Raw genomic sequence first — 25,023 nt, 5'->3', positions numbered from 1 at the left:
AAGCCTGATGAATCCTATAGTGGATGAAACGCAGAATACTCAGTGTAGCTTAATCGCCATACATATTTTATAAATTACTATATATATATATACATATATATATATATACATATACATATATATATACATTCAAAATTAAAAGTTAATTTTGAAATAAATTCTGGTTATATACAATTTTTATTTGAATAAACATATTTGAATTTTTCTCGTTCAATGCATTTGCTTTACAAAGTTAAATAACTTTTTAATAAATATATTTACTTTCACTTTTTTGTAATAAAAGCTGAAAAAATAAAAATGGACAACTTGGCAATATTTCCAAGAGCTTTATTTACTTAGAAGATTAAAACTTACCTTCATTCTGGTTGTCACATTCACAACATTTTGGCTGTTGTACTCTTTGTCCTTTTGTTATGTATTCAGTAACTCTCTGGCACCTTTAAACTATAAGGTAGGCTGCTTTCATTCTAAGGTCCAATGCCTTTTAAATATTTTAGTAGTGATATTTAAATTGTGTGTGTAAAAATGGTGTTAAAAACGGAATTTTCTGCGTGAGGGTAAATTAAGCAGAAAAGTTTAAAATTCCATTTGAAGTTAAAAGATTTGAATGAAGCCTACAACGTGTTCAAAGTGAAACATTGTAAACAAGAGTGAAAGGTCTCACTTTCTTTCACTCACTTTGGCAGACGAGATGGTAGAATTTGATTGGTTTTTTGAAGTGGTCTTCATTTGAAGCAGTCTTTGCTCGGAGCGGACAAGGGGAAGATGTAACTTTACAATGTTTTAAAAGAATAACACCTCAAATAACATGATATCATCAAGCGAAGATGATGTTTTTTGTTATTGTTTGTTACCCTATTGCAGAACTGAAGAAAAGAGGAAGACAGAAACTATTTCTTTGCAACAACTATGATTATGACTTAATGGAAAATAAGAGAAAAAAAACCCCAGAGATATCACTATTCAATAAGCCAACTACTAGTAACAAGAGATTTGGTTGTTTTTTGTCAATGATTACATGTCATATGCTACAGTATTATTATAAAGATTTGATGGTGGCTAAATAGTTAACGACACAGATTGACAACCTGGGTGTACGAAGTTAAAATCCAGTTCATTACACTGAAACTTTCATTTGGGATGTTGGCAACTTTCATGTGGTCTCTCCTGTAAGTACCTAATGTCTTTCTAGAAAGAATTCATACTAGAAAGAGAGAGGGAGAACCAATGTCAATAATAGAACCAGATGAATTAATTATTAAGTTTCCCCAACCCGCCCATGTGGGGGGGGGGGTCACTCTGAAATATTTCGTAAACAATACCTTTATTTACTTGTCTCTCTACAATTCAACAGATTTTCATTTTTTTACCTTCCATGGTCGACATAGAACAAGTTTACAACTTCCATAGTTTCAAGTGTTTTTTACAAAACAGCTTATTTATTGCACGGATTATTCAATGATAAAATCTATTTTATGTGACAATAGCAAGATTGGTTTTGCTGTTAACTATCTAGAAAAGTGAGAATATGTGTGTATGAGGGCACTTCTCAACCTATATACTCAATGAATTTTTGATTGAAAGACTTGAAATTTGGTATGTAGGGTATTCAAATGTGTGGAAAACTTTTTAATCGGTTTTCATCCGAAAAAAAAAAAAGAGCTGCTATGGGGTCAAAATTAAAAAATTGTTACTTGGTGGTCATCAGAGTTTTATCGGTCAACTGTTTCACAACAATGCATGTGCGAATTATTCACACGACAGCTTCCCTATGTTAAGAATAAGTAGGTTTTAAAACACTGTTTTAAGATCATTGCAAGCTAGCCTAATGGTTATCATACTTGACTCACAGTCTTTAGGTTTTAGTTTCAATCTCAGCTAAAGTTTGTTTTTTTTTACTTACAAGAAATGAACTGTTTAGAAAAACATATTTACATGTACATGTCTCAGTTTCTTTCCATTTTTTTTTTTTTTTAAGGAATTTAATGTTACATTTAATACCGGGCAACGCCAGATACATCTGTTAGTGTGCGCGTGTGTATATATATACACACACTATAAAAAAAGCAATAAAAAAAATATGAGAAGACAACTTATTTTGAAAGCTAAACAATATTGCAGATTTAGTGACATATGGTTTCAAATGAACAGCTGTTGAACAAACAAAAACAAAAAAATCAACGACAACTGATTTAAAATGTCACAATGAAATCGAGAGATTTTTATAATTTAGAAGACTGTGACTATGTGGAAGATGTGGACGTTGGGCGGAGGGGTAAATAAAAGGAAATAAAACATTACAACAATATATGGTGTTTGGACAATTTTATTTTATCACTTATTTTTTATCAGCGCAATCCTTATATTTTCAGGCATTGTCTCTTTATCAAAAGGTGTCTAGGAAACTGTTTTTTGTGTTAGTTATGTCAGTAGTGAAACATGTAGATGAGCAGTTTGGAAATTAGAATTATAGGTAAAGCATAAATTATAGGTAAAGCATAAATTATAGGTAAAGCATAAATTATAGGTAAAGCATAATTTATAGGTAAAGCATAAATTATAGGTAAAGCATAAATTATAGGTAAAGCATAAATTATAGGTAAAGCATAAATTATAGGTAAAGCATAATTTATAGGTAAAGCATAAATTATAGGTAAAGCATAAATTATAGGTAAAGCATAAATTATAGGTAAAGCATAAATTATAGGTAAAGTAGGTGAGCCCTTAAGTTATAAATATAAGGACAAGGAGTCGCCTGATGGTCTACTTAGGTTGCATGATGGTGGCAATGCACACCCATTTTGCTTAGCATCCCTGACAGCTCGATCCAAAATAACAATCAAACCAGACACACATTTGAACAACGCATCGCCTCCTCCCTTGAGGCTCACATTTACAAATATGACTTAGAATTAACTTAGATGAGGCAGAATCATTTCTCCTAGCAAACTTTGCAGATATCTTAGCATTAAGTGAAACTAACTTCCATTCCTCCATCCCTTCTAACCACTTTAACATGTCTGGTTATCTTCCACTTTGTCGTAAGGGCTCTGATAGACACATGTACAGACTTGGAGCCTATATTCATAACACCCGCCCTATCACTATGGAATCTAACCTAGAATCAGATGACCAGGCCTTCATGTACTTTCAACTAATTTTACAATACAGAGTTAGCTACTTATATTTTCTTTATCGCTCTCTCTCGACCCAAGACTGTACTCACGTCTCTGTCAGTATAGATGTAGCACTCTTCTATGACACTAGCACCCAAATACAAGTACTTGGTCACTTTAATGTCCACCACAGTAATTGGCTTAGCTTCTCTAACTACACTGACACAGTTGGTAGCATCACGTAACTTGTCTATATTTTTTTTTTTTTTTTTTTTACATAGGCATCACCACTTCAAGGCCAAGAAGCCACTCAAGGATAAGGGTTAAAGAGTGTACAGTAGAAATTGGACAACATAGTAATCATTAGTAATGAAAATTTGGTAAATTTGATAACTTATATAGAACGGCTCATCAAGAACTTATTTACGTTAGACTTGAACACAACCATATTGTAGTCAGCTGGAAAGCAGGAAAACGGAAGACAATTCCACAGGCGTGCAGTTCTAAGAAAGAAGCTTTGTTCATGGAATCTACGTTTACATTCACACAGACAGTAACGTTTGTTCATGGAATCTACGTTTACATTCACACAGCAAGCCTCACTTCTGGACCTATTTCTGACAACAGTTCCTGAGGATTGTATAACAAATGTCCATTACCCTCTTGGAAATGCTGATCACACTGTGATAATGATAGACATCAGCCTAAACTCTCAACCGAAATTGAAGAGCCACTGCTCAAAATGGCAAGGAACTACAATAAGGCTGACTGAGATGCTATCGGGGATCACATCAGAGATGCTCCATGGGGAAATATCTTTTCTTTTCCTGCTGAATAGTGCGCAAATGAAACCACTTAATGGTTTGAAGCAGCAATTGAAGCACATGTTCTCACACGTAAGTTTTATAGCAAACCCCACTCTCCCTAATGGTTTACTTCTACTTTTGGTAAAGATCGAAGTGTAGTATCTGTTCTTCAGATGTGGCACTTCCATTTCTCGTTCCCTTTCAGTGGAAAAGAAATCCTTCACGACTGAGACAATTTTTATTTTTGTACTTTTTTCCATGTTAAAAAACGACCCTGGTGTCTAACTCTGTCCCGTGGCGAGGCATTGTAAATAGGTACTTGTGCAGTTGCCATTGCTCAAAGGCAGCATGCAGATCACAGATTTATGCAACATAAATCCAGAATAGACAAAAAGTTTATAGAAGTTAGAAGTAATTGTAAGAAAGAAGTAGTGACAGCTAAGAGAGAATATACCAAACTACCAGAAAACACATTGTAGTAAATAATAGGCAATCAACAATTTCACTACTATCCAACAATCTTGAAGTTGTTTGCACAGCAACCGAGAAGGCTAATCTGCTTGCCCGTCAGTTTGCCTGCAACTCTACTTTGGACCCAGCAAACCATACCCTCCCTGATTTTCCTTTGTGGACAGAAACCACACGAGATGATTTGAAAATCACTCCTTCTCAAGTACATGATATCATAAAAAACCTAGACACCTCAAAAATGTGGACTTGATCTCATTCCGGCTGTACTATTAAAAAAATGCTCCATTGAGGTTGCTCCAGTTCTCTCCAAACAATTCCTTAATGAATCTTGCTTTCCTGACTGCTGGAAAACCGTTTCTATGGTACCAGTTTACAAGAATTCTGGCAGAAAAACTAACCCATCAAATTATCGCCCCCATTAGCCTCCTCCCTCTTTTTACCAAAATATTTGAGTCCATAATTAATCAAGCTCTAGTCCATCACCTCACAGATGCTAAACGTCTGTCCGACTGACAGTATGGGTTTAGACAAGCCCATTTTACTGCAGATATTCTAACTGTAATCTCTGAACGTATATATCATGCACTGGATAAAGCAGGGGTAGCTAGGTATTTGCCGTAGATATATCTAAGGCTTTTGACAGGGTATGACACAATGGTCTTCTCATGAAAATCAGATCCTATGGTATTACTGGACACATATTTAACATAATTAAATCCTTCTTACGTAAGAGAAGAATCCAAATTGCCCTAGATGGTCGTACGTCAAAACAATATGATATAAATGCAGGTGTGCCTCACCGGTCGATCCTTGGATCTTTATTATTACTGATATTCATAAATGACCTCCCTGATAAAATAGTCTCTGAGATGGGTATATTTGCTGACAATAACAGACATGAGGAAAAAACAAATGAACACTTATCCAAGGCAAATGCTGAAAACCTCTTTCTGTGGTGGAATGGGGATAAAACTGGATGGTGACATTCAATGCTGCCAAGACTAAGCTTGTTTCCTTTAATAATTACAAGAAACCTTCTCAACTACTAATAGCCATGGCTAATGATATATTACCTGAAAGTACTTTGTTTAAACTCCTCGGTTTAACGTTCACAGGAATATGAGTTAAAACAGATACATTGAGTGCATTGCCAAGGCTGCTGCAAAGAAGGTGGGCTCTCTTTACCATGCTAGAAAGTTACTTATGCCCGAAAGTATCCTATACCTTTACAAGGGCCACCATTCGCCCATGTATGTATTATTGCTATACTTGGGCTGGCACATCTGCTGTTAGTCTCTCACTCTTAGACAAGATTCAAAAGAGAGTCGCCAACCTAATAGGTCCCACACTATCAGCTAGGCTTCAACCTCTGTCCCATCGACGAAATGTTGCATCTTTCTGCCTGTTTTACAAGTATGTTAATGGTAGGTGCACTGATGAACTACATGCACCCCTGACTTAAATACCCCTGACAAACTCGACAAGCAGCAAAATCACACCCCTACACAGTAAAAATCCCCAGATGTAAGAAAGCCTTCTACTATTAGTTTCTTCCATACGACTGCTAGACTTTGGAATTCCCTTCCAGGTTCCTGCTTTTCTGACTGTATTGACATGCAGAAGTTAAAGTGTAACGTAAACAGACATCTTGCTGCTTAACTCCCTACATAGTATCGCTTCAAATTATATCAAAATGACACTGTGCCTTGTTTGGAGTGAAAATGCAATAAAAAAAAAAAAAAAGAAAAAAAGATTTAATTAATGTGTGTGTTTCGGCATTCACTCTGGAGTGGTTGGGCCAGTTCTATCCAGAAAATTTCCCGTACTTGAACGAATGCTGACCAGACACGTGTGTGTGCGTATGCGTGTGTGTGTGAAACTGCATTAGTAACAACGAAATGTTAAACGTTGCTGAACACATATGAAAGTTGAACTACAAGTGGAACATATATATGGGATGACGGACTATAGTTTCACAGCCGTAGATTTTAATGGGCCATTCATTAATTCATCATAGCTCCCCCCCTCTCTGACTTGTGCCCACATTAAACATATTTAATTGATTTATTATTAATTTTTGTAGCTTTTCTTGTTTACTTCAATAAATTATTCAATCATTAAAATAGGTTTTATTATTCCAAATTTAGCCAAAAAACTTTTCATGTGAATGAGTAGGCAAGTATCTACAAAGCAATTTTTAGTTTGTGATTATTATAAAACGATTTTATTATTCACTAGCAGGGAAACCCGATGTTGTTCGGATTGGATGAGGACCAATGAAGGTTTCACATTTGCAATACTTTTATTTTCATCAAAATAACTGAAACTGCCCATTTTTCAATCAAATCGATTGGTTGCCCGCTCTAGTCAAGGACCTATGTGATACACCATGAGGAAGCTTCACATGCATCCCCACAGTGACAGTCCACAATACATTGTAGTTTAGATTGCACTGTAGAGAACCTACTGTTCATTTTATAAAAATATATTTTATATATAAGGGCTTGAATTAAAGTTTGAAATGCAAAAATCATGGTTCAACTGTGCTCTAAACAAATATTTCGAAAGTGCTCCTATCTTATCAAAGAACCTACTGTTGATTTTATATGCTGGACCATTCTGCTTGTGCAATGATAAAACTTCTCAAATGCACTTGTGATGTTAGGTTGTATAAGGGTGTTAACTGTAGTGGAAATCGGACTGTTCCTTCTTTAATCAGATTTTTTTGATTATCGATACATTATCAAAGACATTTTGATACAAAACCTAGTCAAGAACACTCCCAGACACATTTAAGTACATTTGTGTGAAATTTAAAAATCACTCCAGGCAGAAAGGGAGTTGTTACATACAAAAGTAAGAACCATAAAATTCTAAAAATACCTAAAAATGCCATCTATGAGCACAAAATAATTGTGTGCAATTACGATAATATTACAGGTTTATGAAGAATTCTTGCAAGGAAATTTGCAAAAAACCTTAGTTCAGAAAAAGCTCCAAGACAAAATTTTGGGGTCATTAATATTGCGTCAAAACTTATACAAGTTGGTTCATAAAATCTTAAACTCACTAATGGCAATGGAAACGCTCATTCAGTGTCAAGAGAGAAATGCGCTAAAATTATTGACAATCGCGTACACAGGTATGCTTGCAATGTAAAGGTGCACATTTGGAGCAGATCATTGAACAGTGACGAAATAAAGACTGTTGGAAATTCACAACTGAAAATTGGTGGACAAGATAGAGATTGAAGTTTATTTATACCAAATATTTATCCCCCACTCCCACCCCATGTATACTAGTATAATAGTTTGGTTGTTTTATAGCACATCAACCTTTTTCCAATTATTTAATGCCAAATCCAGTCATTTTGGAACAATTTTTATACTTCAAAACCTTCAAATATTTATTCACTGTGTTTGGTTTGGTTGTTTTACAAAGAAAATTGTTTCTGCTTTTGACTTTGGATAATGTGTTTTGCAAAAGGAACAGAAAAAAATAACATCAAGGTTTAGTGCATTATAGGTGTATTACTTATAAAGTGCATTATAGGTGTATTACTTATAAAGGCAACACTAAAAATCGTGAACTTCATCTAATTTTTCTAACATGATTATGAAAATTAAATAAAAAGGAAATTATTTCAGTTTTGACGTCTAGCGGTTCGGAGCGAACGTTCATAGGCTTCAAAAACTTACGTAGACAATTACTGGAAAATTTGTGCTAATGTAGAAATTCACATCGAGGACAGATTGCAATTAAAAAAATAAAAAAAAATTGTGTATAGGCAATAAAAATGATTTTTTTAAGGTATGATATGATAAACTTTTTGGAGTTAAAATATAATTTACTATTACGCATGAAATCTGAAAAAAATCACTTTTGAAATGAGGAAATATGCTAGTATAATCAACAGATTTCCAAGATGGCAGTATGCAAAATGATAGTTTTTTTGTTATCGCTTATGATGAAAAAGTGTTAGAACAGGAGGGGACACCCAACTCCCATAATGCTAAATTGATTTTAATTTCAAAATGTTCATCATGTTATAATCTCAAAAGAAAAAAAATATTGTTTATACATAATTTTTGAAAAATCTGTCCCTGACAGCGATCTAAATATTTAAACACTTTTTTATCATGAATTTGAAACTAAATTTTTGTTTTTGTTTTTTTTACAATTTGTTTAATTTTCCTTTGAATATGCAAAAAATCATGACTGTCAATTTTCTAACGAAATGTTGGCTTAACCTTTATTCTCAAGTGGCCTATGTACTCATTAGTACATAAAAGACAAAAATATAAGAAACTCAAGTTCAATACTACAAGAGAAATACATTACATCGATGTCTGAATTAGAAATGAAGGGGGGGGTACAAAGCATAAAACTATGTTCTTGGTTGGAAGCATTTTTGCTCTTCATCATAAAGATGGCAAAAAAAAAAAAACATTTGTTTTTAATCGGTTAATCTGATTAGGGGTTGCGTCAAGGTCTCATCTTGTCAAACAGGTTTCCTCTAAACAAATTATTTAGTACAGCTGGACTTTTGAGATGATTGATATATTACTACGACGACGGTTAGTTAGCAGTAGTCATTGTATTACTCCAGCAGCTGCCACACTAAATTACACGGTAAGTTACAGGTGGGAGACACTTCAATCAACAGTCGACTACCATTATTGAATCGCCTTCTCAAGTGACCAAATTAAACAAATCTTAGAGGAAATTTATTTATTTTTTTTTTTAATAAATGATTTTGTATATAAGATCAGTTTAAGGTTCCATTTGAACTCTCAGAAAATTTCATATTTCAGACATTTTTTTTAATAAAACAAATCAAAAACCAGAAAAGAGGGCTCAAAATCCACACAAACAAAACTTGGCAGCACTATTCCGAGATGCATCCCTCAACTCTAAAATAACTGGAGATCAAAAAAGTCAGATAGGCTAAGAAAAAGCAAAAACAAAATGTGCGCTCAATCAGTTCAATCAGCATCAAAACAAAGTTAAGCATGGATGATACATCTTGTCTATATTCCTGTATTCCTCAGAAACATTGGCCACACATTATCAACACAATTTTCAACAAATAGACTTTAGGAAAATCCTAAACATTAATTAACAATCTCTCAAACCAGACACTAGAACGGCTATTTAGGAAGTGTCTTCCATCCTAGACAAGTGTCCTGCCGAGTGTACTGCTTTGCTACACTACTCCATAAGGTAAATGTGAGAGACACAAGCCAAACAGATGTTTCAAGCATGTTAATAAAGACAACCTTAAGGCCGTCAGTATGAATGTGGAAGCACAAAGCGATTAAAACAGTCAATCTGGAGATGCATTTTGCAGAAGCAGCACAAGTCTAACATCCCAGAAACATTTAAGCCTGACCGTGTGTATTGTTCCTGTGGAAGAGCCCATCTGTCAAGATTTCATGACAGCAAAAGCTAGTAGTTATATGCAGCATGACTGCTGTTTAACTTGTCTCTTGTAGGAAGGCATTTATTTAACTCCATTGGCAATGGTAGTTTTACAACACCAAAATGTAGCTTCAAAGAATCACCATATACATATATTAGTTTGAGGTTGCTATTTTTCAAAAGTAAGGTAACCAGTAAAATATAACGAGGTTAATACAAGAGTGCTTAATATGGAAGTAGAGCAAGTTACATGTTCAATTTGTCTTTACATAAGCAGTAATTTGTTACTACACAGTCATGAGCATGTTTCAGTCTTCTAGTATTTAGTAACCAGATACCTTTTCAGGCAACAACGTTTATAATCAAAAGCGGATAAGCGTTGTTGTCTGAAGAGGTCACTAGTTACTAAATATTAGAAGACCGAAATATGCTCATGACTGAAGCAACAAATTACTGCTTATATATATATATATATATATATATATATATATATAAACATACACAGAGTGAACTTCAAAATACATGAGAAAGTGAGGGGGGGGTCTTTTGAAATAGTTGCCACATTGGGTGTGGACAAAACAAATATAGGGGGTGGGAACCTCGGAGACACTTTGATGGCAACTCAAGTTATTTCATGAAATGGTTCTATTTACAGTAGAAGTTTTACAATGCCAAAATGTAGTTTCAAACCAGTCAGGATTGCCATGAAGTTTTAAATGGTTGATGGACATGAAAAAATAAAAAATTAAATTCAATTCCTGGTCATAGCGTTTTTTTTTTTTTTTCTATTTCATTAATTTCTGGAGATTACTTATCTTATTAAGCTGTAATCAGTTTCAGGTTAGCTGATTCAGTGTTACATCCATGAGTTTCCTGTGTTTTTTCTGACCCTATTCACTTACTTCTCCAGGAGGACAGAGTTAAACATAATTCTTAATGTGGGGAAAATTCGCCTCCCCTCCCCCAAAAGAAATAAAAAATTAAAAAATGGATACTCTGGATCTAAACAAAAATTAAAATTGTCCCAATTTAGAAGAATTTCTCGTTCAATGACAGGACACAAAGGTATGCTACCAAAACAGATATTACACTTTGCTCTTAGCCAATTTGTCTGAATCGAAAAGAAAAAAATACTAATTTGCTATGATTTTATACTAGAGGTTTTGTTTACAGCACAAATCGAATGTAAATATGAATCCTTACTTTCTGGTGCAGGTACACAAAGGGTACTTGATAATTTACGACCGTGCTGAAATAATATTCTTATTTAGAAAACCATTTTTAACATGGGGAGGTGGGGACGTTGTTAACTATTTTGTATTTTCACTATCAATTTAATACACAAAAGATACTGTAAAAATTGAATTTAGTAACTTGAAAATCATATCTAAAAAGTAGCATAGATCGGAAACTGCAGAAGTACCCCTCAATATATATATATATATATATATATATATTTCTTGATTATCAAGAATTATTTTCTGTTCTGCTTCGAAATTTATTAAGGTAAATTTTTACTTTAACTGCAACTTAACACTCACTTTTAAATTGACAACTTTTATAGATTTTCAGGTATGCTGAAAACGAGTATCACATTCAAATTTGTGGCAAACAAGTAGTTTTCTGGATGTTAACACATTTTTTTCAATGTATTACTTAATGAATTTTAGTGGCCGTCGGGGTTGTAACACGCATTAGGACTTGTTCAGTTGGGAAAAAATCATGGCCGACAGTGAAAACATAAGGGATTACATTGGATAATAAAGGTCTAAATATCTGGAAAACTACTTGTCTGGCACAAATTTAAATGTGATATTTGTTTTCAGCATACCCGAAAACCTATAAAAGTCATCAATTTAACAGTGAATGTTCAGTTGCAGTTAAAGTATCGGTGTTTAGTGAGGAACTAGCCTTATTGACATGCCTCTCCTTGAAAGGGCAAAGGTCCATTATTAATGTGGAGGAAATTCGCCTACCTTACCTCCTTTCCCCAAGAGCATTATCAGTGACAAAACATGATTGCTGAGTTCATAGTGAGTTTTTAACATTAGCTATTGTTAACATTTTTTTTTTATATTCTACAACTGAATCTGCATTGTCACTGCAGATTTAATATCTGGGCTACTCCTAAGAGACCGAGAAATAGTTTATTTTAAGTGGTCCATAATTATAAATGTTAGGCAGGTTGGGGCATATTTTACTATAGGAAACAAACCAAAAAGGTAAAAAAATAAATAAAATAAAAAATATATATAACAAATAAATGTTACTAAAAACAAAAGTTACTCTTCTACCTACCTGGACAAGTTTTTGGTGCTTTAACTTATTTAAAAAAAAAATTTTTTTAAGTTTGAAACACAACTAGTGCTGAGCGCTTAAGTTAAAATGAAAACAAAGATAGCAAAATGAAGCTACTATCTTCGAAGTCCTGAGAATCGCTCTAAACTCTAAAATAAAATGAAATGCCGATAGAAATGGTGTATTTCTTTTTTTTTAAATTTGAGCGATTCTTGAGACTGCAAAAGTTGACAGCATCATGTTGCTAACTTTGTTTTCATTTTAACTTTATCGTTCAGCATTACTGGTGTTTTGAGCTTTAAAAAAATACTTTAAAATAAGTTAAAATACCAAAAACTTATCCAGGTAGGTAGAAGAGTAGCTTATCTTGCCATTGGTAACATTCTCTACCTGTATAAGAGCCAAGTATGTCCAAAGATGGAGTACTGTTGCCATATCTGCTAGAAGCAACTTATCCTGCCTTGACAAAGTTCAAAATAGACTTCATAGGCTAGTGGGGGATGCCTTTTTCTCTTCCTTGCAACCTCTTTCCCCACAGAAGAGATCTTGCGAACGTGTCTCTGCTTTATCGTTAATTTTATGGCAAGTGTTCATCTGAGCTCCAATCTACGGTTTCCCCTCGCCAAATTTTCATGAAAAACATTAGTCAAGCTGAAACCACTATCAATAATTTCCCCCACTCTTTATCTGTCCATAGCCCTTGAGCCCCTGGAAGGGCATAGGCCATCTACAACTTTTGTAGATGTTTTTGTAGCGAGGAGATTTTTACAGGGTGAGGGTGCTGGCTCAACCTGCCCAGAAGGTATATACAGCACCTAGCCTTCCCAAATGGTCACCCATCTGGTATTGGCCAGGCTCAACGTTGCTTAACTTCAACGATCTGGCGAGAACCAGTGTGTGAATGTGATTGTGCCGTACATACTCTTTATCTGGGTCTAAACCTAAACATAAATTCCATGAACAAAGCTTTTTTTCTTAGAACTGCACGCCTGCGGAACTTTTCCGTTTCCCTGCTTTCTAACCGACTACAATATGGTTATCTTCAAGTCCAATGTGAACAAGTTCTTGATGAGCCATCCTCTTAGGTAATCCAATTTACTAAATTTCCACTTAACGATTACTACAACATTGACTAACGTACACTCATTAACCCTTATCCTCGAGTGGCCTCTAGGCCGTGATAAGTGGTGACTCTTATGTAAAAAAAAATTTTTTTTACCACTTTTTCAGTTTGTTGTCTATAGTAAAACGTGCCCGTTTTTTTAACCCCACACACAAAGGTTAGGCTTTATTTTTTCTTGTATCTGGATCTGGAATACTGAAAACGGTGCGATAACATCAAAAGCCGTTTTATTATTAGTAATAAGTAGCTTATAAGGTCGTTGATAAGTAGGTAGGGTCAGTGGTAGATGGTTCATCGTTCTTGTCTACTGTGTTAAATTCTGTAAAAATAAACTGTCAAAACCGAGCTAAAAAGATTTGTTTTTGTTTCGTTTTGTCTTTTTAACTGAATTATAGTATCTTAAAAGCTAAATTAAATACAAGTCTAGGTAGATTAAGTTGCACCAAATTATCCTTTTCTTAAAATAAACAGATATAAACAAAATATTTTACATCTAGTTAGTCACTAAATAAAGAAATTGGGATATTTTTTTCTTTCTTTCCACCTCAGCAGTTCACCGTTAAATTGAATGTTTTCGGGTATGCTGAAAACGAATATCACATTTACATTTGGCAGAGACAAGTAGTTTTCTGTATATTAAGACCTTTATTGCATTTATTTGCTTCCTCACCAAAGCAAATTAGGTGCAAGGCCGTTTTTAATGTGGGATAAAAAGCAGCTCCCCTAAAAGTAGGCAAAAAGGGGGCACTCTGGTTACCAAAAATAATTGTCCCAGTACAGAGGGTTTCCCCTCCATTGACTGGTACAAATTATCTTAAGTGCAGCATCTGCAGAACAGATATTACACTTTGATCCCGGCCCGAAGGCCAAGGTATTTATTTGCTCCCCAAACCGAGCAAATTAGGCACAAGGCCGATTTTTAAAGTGAGAAATGAAGGGGAAATGGGGACCAACTCCCCGGGGAGTAGGGGATCTGGATAGTGACAATTGGTTGCCCCTACATTGACCAAGGACTTATATGTGGGGTTTCCCCAACATATGGTCTTGCTTGCAGTATCTGCCGGAACAGATACTACACTTTGAGATATTAAATCTTTTATTCATGTTAAAAATAGTCAAAATCAACGATGAACAATAAACTTAGGCACATGGCCAACTCAAAAGGGGGGATTTTGGGGTCATTGGTCATCCTTGTCACTCCAGAACTAAACAAAATCAAAGGTTTCTCCCAGCTAGTATCTTCTTTCACCATAATACCGCATTCACCCTTTCATATTGGGGGACGTCCTACTTAACTCCCAGTTTTTAAAACATTTTTTATTGACGTGTAAAAACAAAAAAGATAATAAAATAGTACAATAATTCATTTGTGTCGAGGGCGGGGGGGGGAAAGAAAAAGAAAAAAAGGCCAAGAACAATAGAAAAAAGGCAAGCCTCTTTTCTATTAAGACCTTTATTATGCACTATCCAGTAATCCATTGTTTTTACTGACTTTGCCTTTTGGCCAAGATCAAAGTGTAGTATCTTTCTTCAGATGCTGCCCTTCCATTTCTTGTTCTCTTTCTTTGTTTTTCACGACTGAGACAATTTTTATTTTTGTACCTTTTCTCCACGTTAAAAAACGACCCTGGTGTCTAACTCTGTCCCGTGGGGAGGCATTGTAAATAGGTACTGAAGGCCATGTTTTTTTTCCAACTGAAAAGTACTAAAGCACATGCGTGTTACAAAACACCCCCTCCTCCTCCTCATGTTGAGAATAACAAATACCATTACGTAATATGTTGAAAAAATATCTTAATATCCAGAAAGCTACAAATCTGAATGTGATATTTACTTTCAGCATACCTAAAAAAGTCGTCATTTTCCATGTGAATATTAAGATGCAAAAGAAAGTAAAAACTTACTAAAATTGGGAAGGAATGTTGATGTCGGGTTTCATGTTTTAACAATATATTTCTTCATGTTTTAACAAAGTAACATTTTACTAAGTCATAAGTTTTTTTGTTTGTTTGGTTTAAATGGTAGGTATAAGAATAACTTATCTTGCCTCTGGTAACATTTATTTGCACATTATATATATATATATATATATAAAAACTGAGAAGGTGTGTAAGGGCAACTCAACTCTCAACATTTTTTACTAGAATATCTTGTCTTTTTCAGTTTTAACAATTAGTCCTTTTACTTTTCTAAGTTTAATCTTAACCATATTACTTTTCATGCTTGCATTTTTTGATGTAATCCATGATTTTTCCAGGCTCTGCTTTGTCAACAATCCATAAAAAAAAAAAAAAAAAAATTATTACAAACTTCTTAAACTGACTAAATAAAAAAATCAGAAGACGTAATTAAGTAAATAAATAGTCAACAGTCAGTTTTGGCTGGCGAGCCAAAGAGAAAAGTCGGTTAGCGATTGAGCATAGCGATGGTGAATTATCAGCGGCAGATCAGGACAGCAGTGAATTATTAGCGACAGTAGTAGCTGAATCAACGTAATTGTGGCAACTGGGTGAACAACACGGGTGCGTAACGAATGTAAATATTGTAAGGAGGGCAAACATTTAGTTGCTATGGTAATCAACAGCCAATCAGAAAAAATCCTTGGGTTTGTATTACTGTACACAGATTCGAAAAAGTTGTCAAAAAACAAATATATAACAAATAAATGTTATCAAAGGCAAGATAAGTTACTTTTCTACCAAACTGGATATATTTTTTGTGTTTTTATTCAATGTAACATGTTTATTCAGCTCGAAAAACATACAGTGTTTACCGATGTATTGGAACATTCAAGATGGCGTCTTATTCTCTCTTTAACACGGTAAGTGTGGGAAAAGGTGTTATAAATAAAAAACCGGATAAAATACTGTTAAAAACTCGCTCAATATATGTTACCGTGACATAGGTTGACATATATTCGGCGGGTTTTTAATAGTATTTTGTATAGTTTTTTATTTATAACACCTTTTTCCATACTTACGGTGTTAAAGAGGGTGTGAGACGCCATCTTGAATTTTCGAATACATCGGTAAACACTATGTTTTTCGAGCTGAATAAACATGTTACATTGAATAAAAACACAAACAAAATTATCCAGTTAGGTAGAAAAGTAACTTATCTTGCCTTTGATAACATTTATTTGTTATATATTTATTTTTTGACAACTTTTTCGAATCTATGTGTACAGTGATACAAACCCAAATCGTCTCTTCATTCCTTTTATATTCCGAGAACTTTTGAACGCCAGTAATTTTATACCTTTTGTTTTACTGACCGAAAATTGGAAATTTTTATTTTAAAATATATCTGAGGAGTTGACTTATGAACTGCAAAAATTGTTTGAAATTTAGTCGCAAAATGAGTGAGCGATGAAGCTTTAAAGCAGTTCTAAATGAGTAAAACTACCACAACCATATATCATTCACAACCGGTTTGAATGATATATGGGGGGATTAAAAGAATAACATTGATTCTTTAAGAGATAATATCAGAATAATGCAAAGCTCAATAAACTGTTTTGGAGCTCATACAAAATATCAATAAAATAAGAAAACGATAATATAAAACTATATACTAATGCATGTATGATGATGATGATTGCAACGTCTTGTTAGACGAGTGCCACTCCCTCAGTCACTAAAAGTCCATGAGCCCGAAGATAACCTTTTTTTTTTTTTTTTTTTTTAAGTCCTGCCAGCGAATTCACACGCTCAAGCAGACATGACATTGAAGACGGTCCTTGGCATATACACATACATATCCATAAACATACACACATGCATGTCGAAAATAGTAATATATCCAAAAAAATAGGAAAATCCATCGAGTAGAACTATTATTGTGTTTTTAGTAAAAAAAAAAAAAAAAAAAAATTTAAAAAAGCCAATCATATGGGATGAAACAGTACGTCAGTCATTAAAGTGGTGAAAAGGGAGATATGTCCCCTGTATTCGCAATCTTCAAGATGTTCACATCTAGGGAAAATGCAATTTCTCCCCATTTTCTGTAAAAATTAGTGGCGGACGTGCACGAGTGAGGCCCCCATAGCAAAATACTAGGTACGAGCAAAATGAATGCCGACGCTCAAAATGTATAAACATTTTGACCCCTCCCTTTACTTAAAAATTAACCAAAAATCAGGGGATTAATTAATTTTAATGAAATTTTCATTATTTATCAAATAATGGTCACGGAATATGATAAATTAATCATTTTTATTTAAATCTGAGTGAAAATCTATTATTTTGTTTAAACAAAAAATACCTTTACTAAAGTTATGGTTTTCAGTAGTAAATAAAAAATGCAAGAATTTATTTTTGCTTTTTTTATGCAAATAAAGCATCGTAATTTGTAACAATAAAATAAAAATAAAATAATTTTTACAGGCATATTACGAAAAAAAAACCCTGAAGTCCATAATAACGAAATCAAAATAACTCTAAGAAAAATTTATTTCTCAAACTACTAATATTATCATTAAATTAAGCATTGGTTATCTAATATTTTCACACAAAAAAATTATAATTGCAAAAATTATTTCTACTTTTTTTTTTACGCTTACATTTTTAACGCAATCTTTACATGTATGATTCTAATATTTCCATTGTACGCAAGAACGTATAATTATCAACGTAATATAATGTTCATATAATCTTGTAAAAAAAATTAAATTGAAAAACAGGAACATAGAAAAATAATTTAATTAAAAAATGGCAAAAATTATACAAACGTTCCATGTCGATAAGTACGGATGTACAGAGTTGAAAAAAAAAAAACAGTCTGTTTTGCCCATCCTCCTCCTTTCTTCAACTACCCACCTGTTTGTGTTTATCAACTTTAAATTTCACGTAAACATTATAAATTTTAACATAAGTCTGTATTTTTTTTAGTGTGTAATTTTTTCAATAATTATAAATTTTCTTAAGCAATAGTAATTCTGTATTAATATTAATAATAATGGTGCGAACATTTTTTTTTTTTAATGAATTGTCAGTAATATAATTAATGAATTTAATTTTTATGCATTTTTAAATGAAGGAAGGAGGGTCTGCGACTAAAAAAAAAAAAAAAAAAGTAAAAAGAAAGTCGCTCGATATGCCAGAATAATGTTAAATAAAGACATAAATTATGTCTAATTTGTCCTTCCATCCATATTTGAATTATTCTGCAAGAGTTTTTTTTTTTATACGATAAACAAGTCTCGTTGCTACCAGTGTCACATTTTTGGATAATTATTACTTTTTTTTTGCAAAAGTTAAGTCCATTTATCATATTAATTCATTATCTTAAGGCTTTAACTTAATACTTAACTTGGAAATAATTCCAGAAAATTTTTTATTTTTCTTGCCAGAAAAATGTAAACGCGATTTTTGTCATAATGAATTCTTACGTGAAATGTAGGGTTTTTCAGATTTGAGATAAAATTATTCTATCTATTTTTTATTTCACACACTTTTTTCTTTGAGAAATTAACTTTAAACTATAATCTTTCAAATACAATAAAAAAGTAATCGAAAATTTAAAAAATTATGATTAACCGGCGTTGAAAACCATGTCCCCCTACCAAAGCAGCCATTAAATTACCCATACCTACGAAATATGCATAGGCTCCGATATGGTATGCAGCGCATTATTCTGAAAAGGAAAGAATTTTCGTGTGTGTAGCCTGTTTTTCTTTTTTTTTAATTTTGGCTTAAACATTGCGCTTTTCGGATATTTTTTTTTTGGATGGATATTTTTTGGCCAGAGATGGTTGTGTACCTATTCTGTACTTTCAGCTAACAATTTAATAAAAACAGATATCGTAAAACTTTAATTACACTTAAATAATAGCGTGGATCAATAAGTGCACTAGCACCAAATAAAATTTCACTGTTTTTCGATATCAGAAAAAACACCAATGGGATTCCGTGACAGGTAGATACACGATAAAGGTTTTTGTTTATAGCCACAAACGCTAATCTGAACTTGCACCAATTTTCTGTTAATAATTATCCATAATTATAATCTCTGGCAAAAAAAAAAAAAAAAAAAAAAAAAAATCTGAAAAGTGCAAAGTTCAAGCCAAAATAATAATAATAATAATAAAAAGGCCACACATGCCAAAATTCTTTCCTTTTCAGAATAATGAATGCTCCGTCAAACGCGCTGCGTACAACATTGGAGCCGATGCGTATTTCGATATGGGGGTCTCACTCGTGTACGTTAGCCAAATTATTTTTAACTATATATAATTTTCTACTCGATGCATTTTTGTAATTTTGGGATATATTTAGCTACTTTTATTTTCTTTACCGCTCTCCCTCAACCCAGGACTGTGCCCTAATAAACAAAATCTCTGATAGCATAGATACAGCACTTTCCTTCGACACTAGTGCACAAGTTCATGTATTTGGTGACTTCAATGTCCACCACAGCAACTGGCTTGGATTTTCTACTTACACAGACGCAGCTGGTATCACAACACGTATCTCATTCTCTATCACAGATGGTTACGTTTCCAACCAGTTTCCCAGACCAGCAAGAACAACATGCATCAATTCTAGACCTGTTTCTGACCACAGTTCCCGATGACTGTGTAACGAATGCCCAGAGCCCTCTTGGGAACGCCGATCATGCAGTGGTAATGGTTGAAATCGCCCAAAACTGAAGAGCCACTGCTCAAAACAACGAGATATTATAAAAAGGCTGACTGGGAAGCCATCAAGGACCTCATCAGGGATGCTCCATGGCAAAATATCTTTTCACTTCCTGCTGAACATTGCGCTAATGAGACCACTGAATGGTTCAAAACGGCAATTGAAGCACATGTTCCCACACGCAAATTCTATAGCAAACCCCACTCTCCCCAATGGTTTGCAGCTGCCATAGCGCAAAGGCAGCATGCATACGCAGATTTAACCGACATAAGTCCAGTTCGAACAGACAGAAGTACATAGAAGCCAGAAAAAACTGTAAGAAAGAAATAGCGACAGCTAAGAGGGAATTTACTGAAACCACCCAAAACCACATCGAAGCACAGAAATTAGGAACCCGTGACTTCTGGAAAATCTACAACAGTGTAGTAAATAATGGGCAATCAACAATTTCCCTACTATCCAACAATCATGAGGTTGTTTGCTCAGCAACTGAGAAGGCTAACTTGCTTGCCAGACGGTTTGCCTCCAACTCCACACTGGACTCTGCTAACCACCCCCTGCCTGACTTTCCTTTGCAGACAGACGCCACACTAGATGATCTGAAAATCACCCCTTCTCAGGTGCATACTATCATAAGAAAGCTTGACACTGCAAAAGCATGTGGACCTGATCTCATCCCGGCTGTGCTATTAAAAAAGTGCACCGCCGAAGTAGCTCCAGTTCTCTCCAAACTTTACAACAAATGCCTTAATGAATCTTGCTTTCCTGCCTGCTGGAAAACTGCTTCTGTAGTGCTAGTTTTCAAGAATTCTGGGAAAGAACTGACCCATTAAATTATCGCCCCATTAGCCTCCTCCAACTTTTCGCCAAAATATTTGAGACCATAATTAACCAAGCTCTAGTCCATCACCTTATAGATGCTGAACTTCTGACTGACAAACAATATGGATTTAGGCAAGCCCGTTCCACAGCAGACATCCTAACTGTAATCTCAGAACGTATATACCAGTCACTGGGTAGAGCGGTAGCTCTAGATATATCTAAGGCTTTTGACAGGGTATGGCATGAGGGTCTTCAAGAAAATTAGATCATACAGTATCACTGGAAGAATACATAACATAATTAGATCCTTTTTGGATAAGAGAAAAATCCAGGTTGCCCTTGATGATCGTACATCTAAACAATATGATATAAATGCGGGAGTGCCTCAGGGGTCTATCCTTGGACCTCTGCTATTCCTAATATTCATAAATGACCTCCCTGACAAAATTGTCTGTGAGATGGGTATATATGCTGATGACACCACGCTCTATAACAGACACGACAGGAAAACAAATGAACACATCTAAAGAAATGGCAGAAACACTAGAGAATGACCTCCGATCCGTAGTGGAATGGGGACAAAATGGATGGTCACCTTCAATGTTGCCAAGACTAAACTTGTTTCCTTCAATAATTACAAGAACCCTTCCCTACCACAAATAGCAATGGCCAAAGACTATCTGAAAGTACATCTTTTAAACTCCTTGGCCTAACGTTCACAGGAAACACAAGTTGGAACAATTACATTGAGAACATTGCCAGGGCCACTGCGAAGAAGGTGGGTTCTCTCTACCGTGCTAGAAAGCTACTAACGCCTGAAAGTATCCTATACCTCTATAAGGCCACCATTCGCTCATGTATGAAGTATTGTTGTCATATTTGGGCTGGTGCATCTGCCTCTAGTCTCTTGCTTCTAGACAAGGTTCAAAAGAGAGTCGCAAATCTGATAGGTCCTGAACTGTCAGCTAAACTTCAACCTCTGTCCCATCGATGAAATGTTACATCCCTCTGCCTGTTCTACAAGTACTTTAACTGAGAATGCTCTAACGAACTGCAAGCACTTGTGCCCCCACGACGTAAATACCCCCGACAAACCCGACAAGCAGCTAAATCCCACCTCTTCACAGTAGGGATCCCTAGATGCAAGAGAGCCCTCTACTCCAGTAGTTTCTTCCACAGAACAGCTAGACTTTGGAATTTCCTTCCGGGTCCCTGCTTCCCCGACTGCACTGACATGCAGAAGTCCAAGTGCAATGTGAACCGACATCTTGCTGCCCAACTTCCTACACAGTACCCCTGATGCTTATGTCCCCAATAGTAGCCCCCTACAACAAAGTGGCAATGTGCCTTGTTTGGGGTGAAAATGTAATAAAAAAAAATATTACTATTTTCGACGTACGGTTGTTTTTGCTTAAAACCTTATTAAAAACAATCTGTCGACTCTTTCTTAACAAGTATCCAAATACGAATAGTTAACCCCTTTCCCTCATGTTAAGAATGGGTTTCCGAATAACGTCATTATTTCAGCACGGTCCAGGGTTTGTATTACTATACACATAGATTCGAAAAAGTCGTCAAAGAACATATATAACAAATGAATGTTATCAAAGGCAAGATAAGTTACTTTTCTACCTAACTGGATAATTTTGTTTGTGTTTTTATTCAGTGTAACATGTTTATTCAGCTCCAAAGACATTTAATTTATAAGAATTTGTCAATATTTATATTTTATATTCCATGTACATTTTAAATAAAAGAATTTTTTAAGCAAGCATCCGAAAAGACCGCTATTTTAAAATCTAATAACGTGTTCACAGAGCAGAGTTGCCTCCCTTTCTTCCAGTTGACAAATACGGAGGTCGAAAAGCGCTATAATTAATTATTTCAAAAACGTAAAAACAACACATTAGACTAAATATATTTGCCGGTAGTAACTATAAAGAAACAAACATTTGAAGTGTTGATATGTGTTTTATTTTCTCTTTGAATTTCTGACATGTGTTTGTTGTCAACAAGCAAATTAGTCAATTATGGGTCACCGTATTTGAAAAATGATCACATTTCACTCATCAAAATTTACTTTTTAAAAAAGAAAACCCGTCGACAAATTTTCCATTTTTTTTATTCTACATGAGTTTTTGATTTAAAATATTTTATTTCTTCTTTATGCAAAAAAAAAAAAAAAAAAAAAAAAAAAAAAAAAAAAAAAAACATTGAATGAAATAGAAAAATTGATGTAGGTGTTCAATTTTTACAGGACAATATTTTCATAATGTGAGGTTTCACTTAAAAAAAAAATCAACGTGTTTTTGTTTTTTTTGCTTTTTGAAGGCTTTAAACTTTTTGACTTTACAGGTAAATTTGCAAACTATTCTTTTGTATTTGTTTTCAATTAGATTTATTTATTGATCTTTTATCTTCAATTTGTGATATATAAACCTTAGGTGAAAAAATTATTTTCTTTTTAATGTTTGTCTAGAATATTATATTCGGTTTATTGGAAAGAGCATAAAATTTCACATTAAGCCTCAAAATATCTTAAAAATTGAACCAATAGAAAAATTTTGATAGATTCTTAAATTGAAAAATTGAAAAAAAATTTTAACTCGTAAAATTCAATTCATTTCATTACGTAGAAAAATTGGCTGCATGAGCGTGCGCAGGCACTTTGTAAACACTTTTTTTTTTTAATAATATTTCTATTATTTTTTTTTAACTTGGTACTCATGCACTTATTGATCCGTGCTGAAATAATAACGTTATTATTCAAAAAGCCGTTCTTAACATCGGGAGGGTGTTTTGTACCTATTCTGTACTTTAACTTTACAATTGAATAAAACAACATATCATAAAACTTTAATTAAACTTGGAAATACGATTTAAAAAATAGCGCGGATCCGTAAGTGCATTAGCACCAGTTTTTTTTATTATTCAATTGTAAGGTTAAAGTACAGAATAGGTACAAAACACCCTTCCCTCCCCATGTTAAGAATGGCTTTTTAAATAATAACGTTATTATTTCAGCACGGATGAGTACCGAAACCAGTTCTTAACATGAGAAGGTGGGGGGAACCATTTTTACTTTCACTTAACCATTTAATAAAAAGACACCGTAAAAATTGAATTTAAATGATTTAATTTTGTAAAATTGTATCGGAAGGATTAATAACAAAAATTAATTATTAATGTCATTCTTAGTGTAGGTAAAAAAAAAACGTAACGATTAAAACTATAACATTTTTATTTCAATTAATTCATATAACAACATATTTGAAACTAATACTAAAATCTACAAAAATGTGAATTTATATTTTAATAAACGGATTTTTTTATACAAAAAAAAAGCATTTTATAAATGAAAAATAGTTTTATTTGTCAAACCTTGTGATGTAATTACAAAATAAACACACAAGAAAAAGAAGCCACACGAAACAAGGAATAGCTACAAAGTTCATCATTATAAAATATTAAATTTAATTATTTGTTTAAAATGCTAAGATTAATTTAAGTAAAAACGTCCTAAATGAAAAAAAAAAAAAAAAAAAACGTGGACATTTTTTTTTATGTTGTTTTGTAGTTGAGGAAGGAATTTTTATTTCGATATCAGATCAATATAGAAAAAAGCGGAAGGAAATAACGAAATTTTACATAAGAAATATCGAACGTGTTTTAATGTAATCGAATGTCAAAACTTACGTGAAAAATGACGAAGAAAATAAGCACGGCGGTGAGAATTAGCGCAAGGATGTAGCAAAAGGCCGCAAACGTAAACGCCATTTCTGCGTGCAGTTAAAGCAAGGGAGATTATCCGGATGCTGAGGGTAGGAGGTATATAATGAAGGAGGGGGGAGGAGGAGAGGTGATCATTATACCGGTTGGAATACCCGCCCAACCATGGTTTCCTAATAATCAGACATACTTAGACCCCGTTTTTATCCCTATTATTTGGGTTAATCCCGACCTTGATTAGGTGCATCATTTTGAACTTTGGAACCTAATAAACGAATGTGCGCAAGGACCCGTTGGCATGGTGGATAAAGTATTTAGTAAAATTCAGTTGTTAAGGTACACTCTTCTAGTAGTTAAAGGTCCAATCCTCAGTGCCGGCGACACTCAATACAATTACGAATTACTTAGGACTCCTACACTATCATGGCTGATGCAACGAGAGCATTAAATAAATATGAATTAAATAAAGAGTTCCGTTCGAAATTCTGTGCAAATCCCTCCTGAGTTCGACAAGAAGGTCGACCAAAACGTTGTAAAAATAACACTCAAGATGAGAACATTAGTCCAAAGAATTCAAATAGTATTAATAGTCGAACTTA

At 33.9% G+C, this 25,023-nt stretch overlaps 1 protein-coding gene across 1 annotated transcript in view; it reads right to left on the bottom strand.

Annotated features, from left to right (window-relative positions):
- LOC145260298 (protein cornichon homolog 1-like) overlaps positions 1 to 24,523 on the bottom strand; it is a 42,070-nt gene extending 17,547 nt beyond the window's left edge. Inside the window, exon 1 of the mRNA XM_080118150.1 lies at positions 24,392 to 24,523. Coding sequence (XP_079974276.1) covers positions 24,392 to 24,472 — 81 coding nt within the window. The 5' untranslated portion in view covers positions 24,473 to 24,523. The remainder of the gene's footprint in view (positions 1 to 24,391) is intronic.
- Positions 24,524 to 25,023: the final 500 nt, after the last annotated feature.

This window comes from Euprymna scolopes, chromosome 36 (genome assembly GCF_053919585.1).
Source record: "Euprymna scolopes isolate OS-2025 chromosome 36, ASM5391958v1, whole genome shotgun sequence".
In the NCBI taxonomy this organism is placed as follows: Eukaryota; Metazoa; Mollusca; class Cephalopoda; order Sepiida; family Sepiolidae; genus Euprymna; species Euprymna scolopes.
Note: the sequence above shows the minus strand (reverse complement) of the source record. Positions and strands in the feature narration are given on the sequence as shown.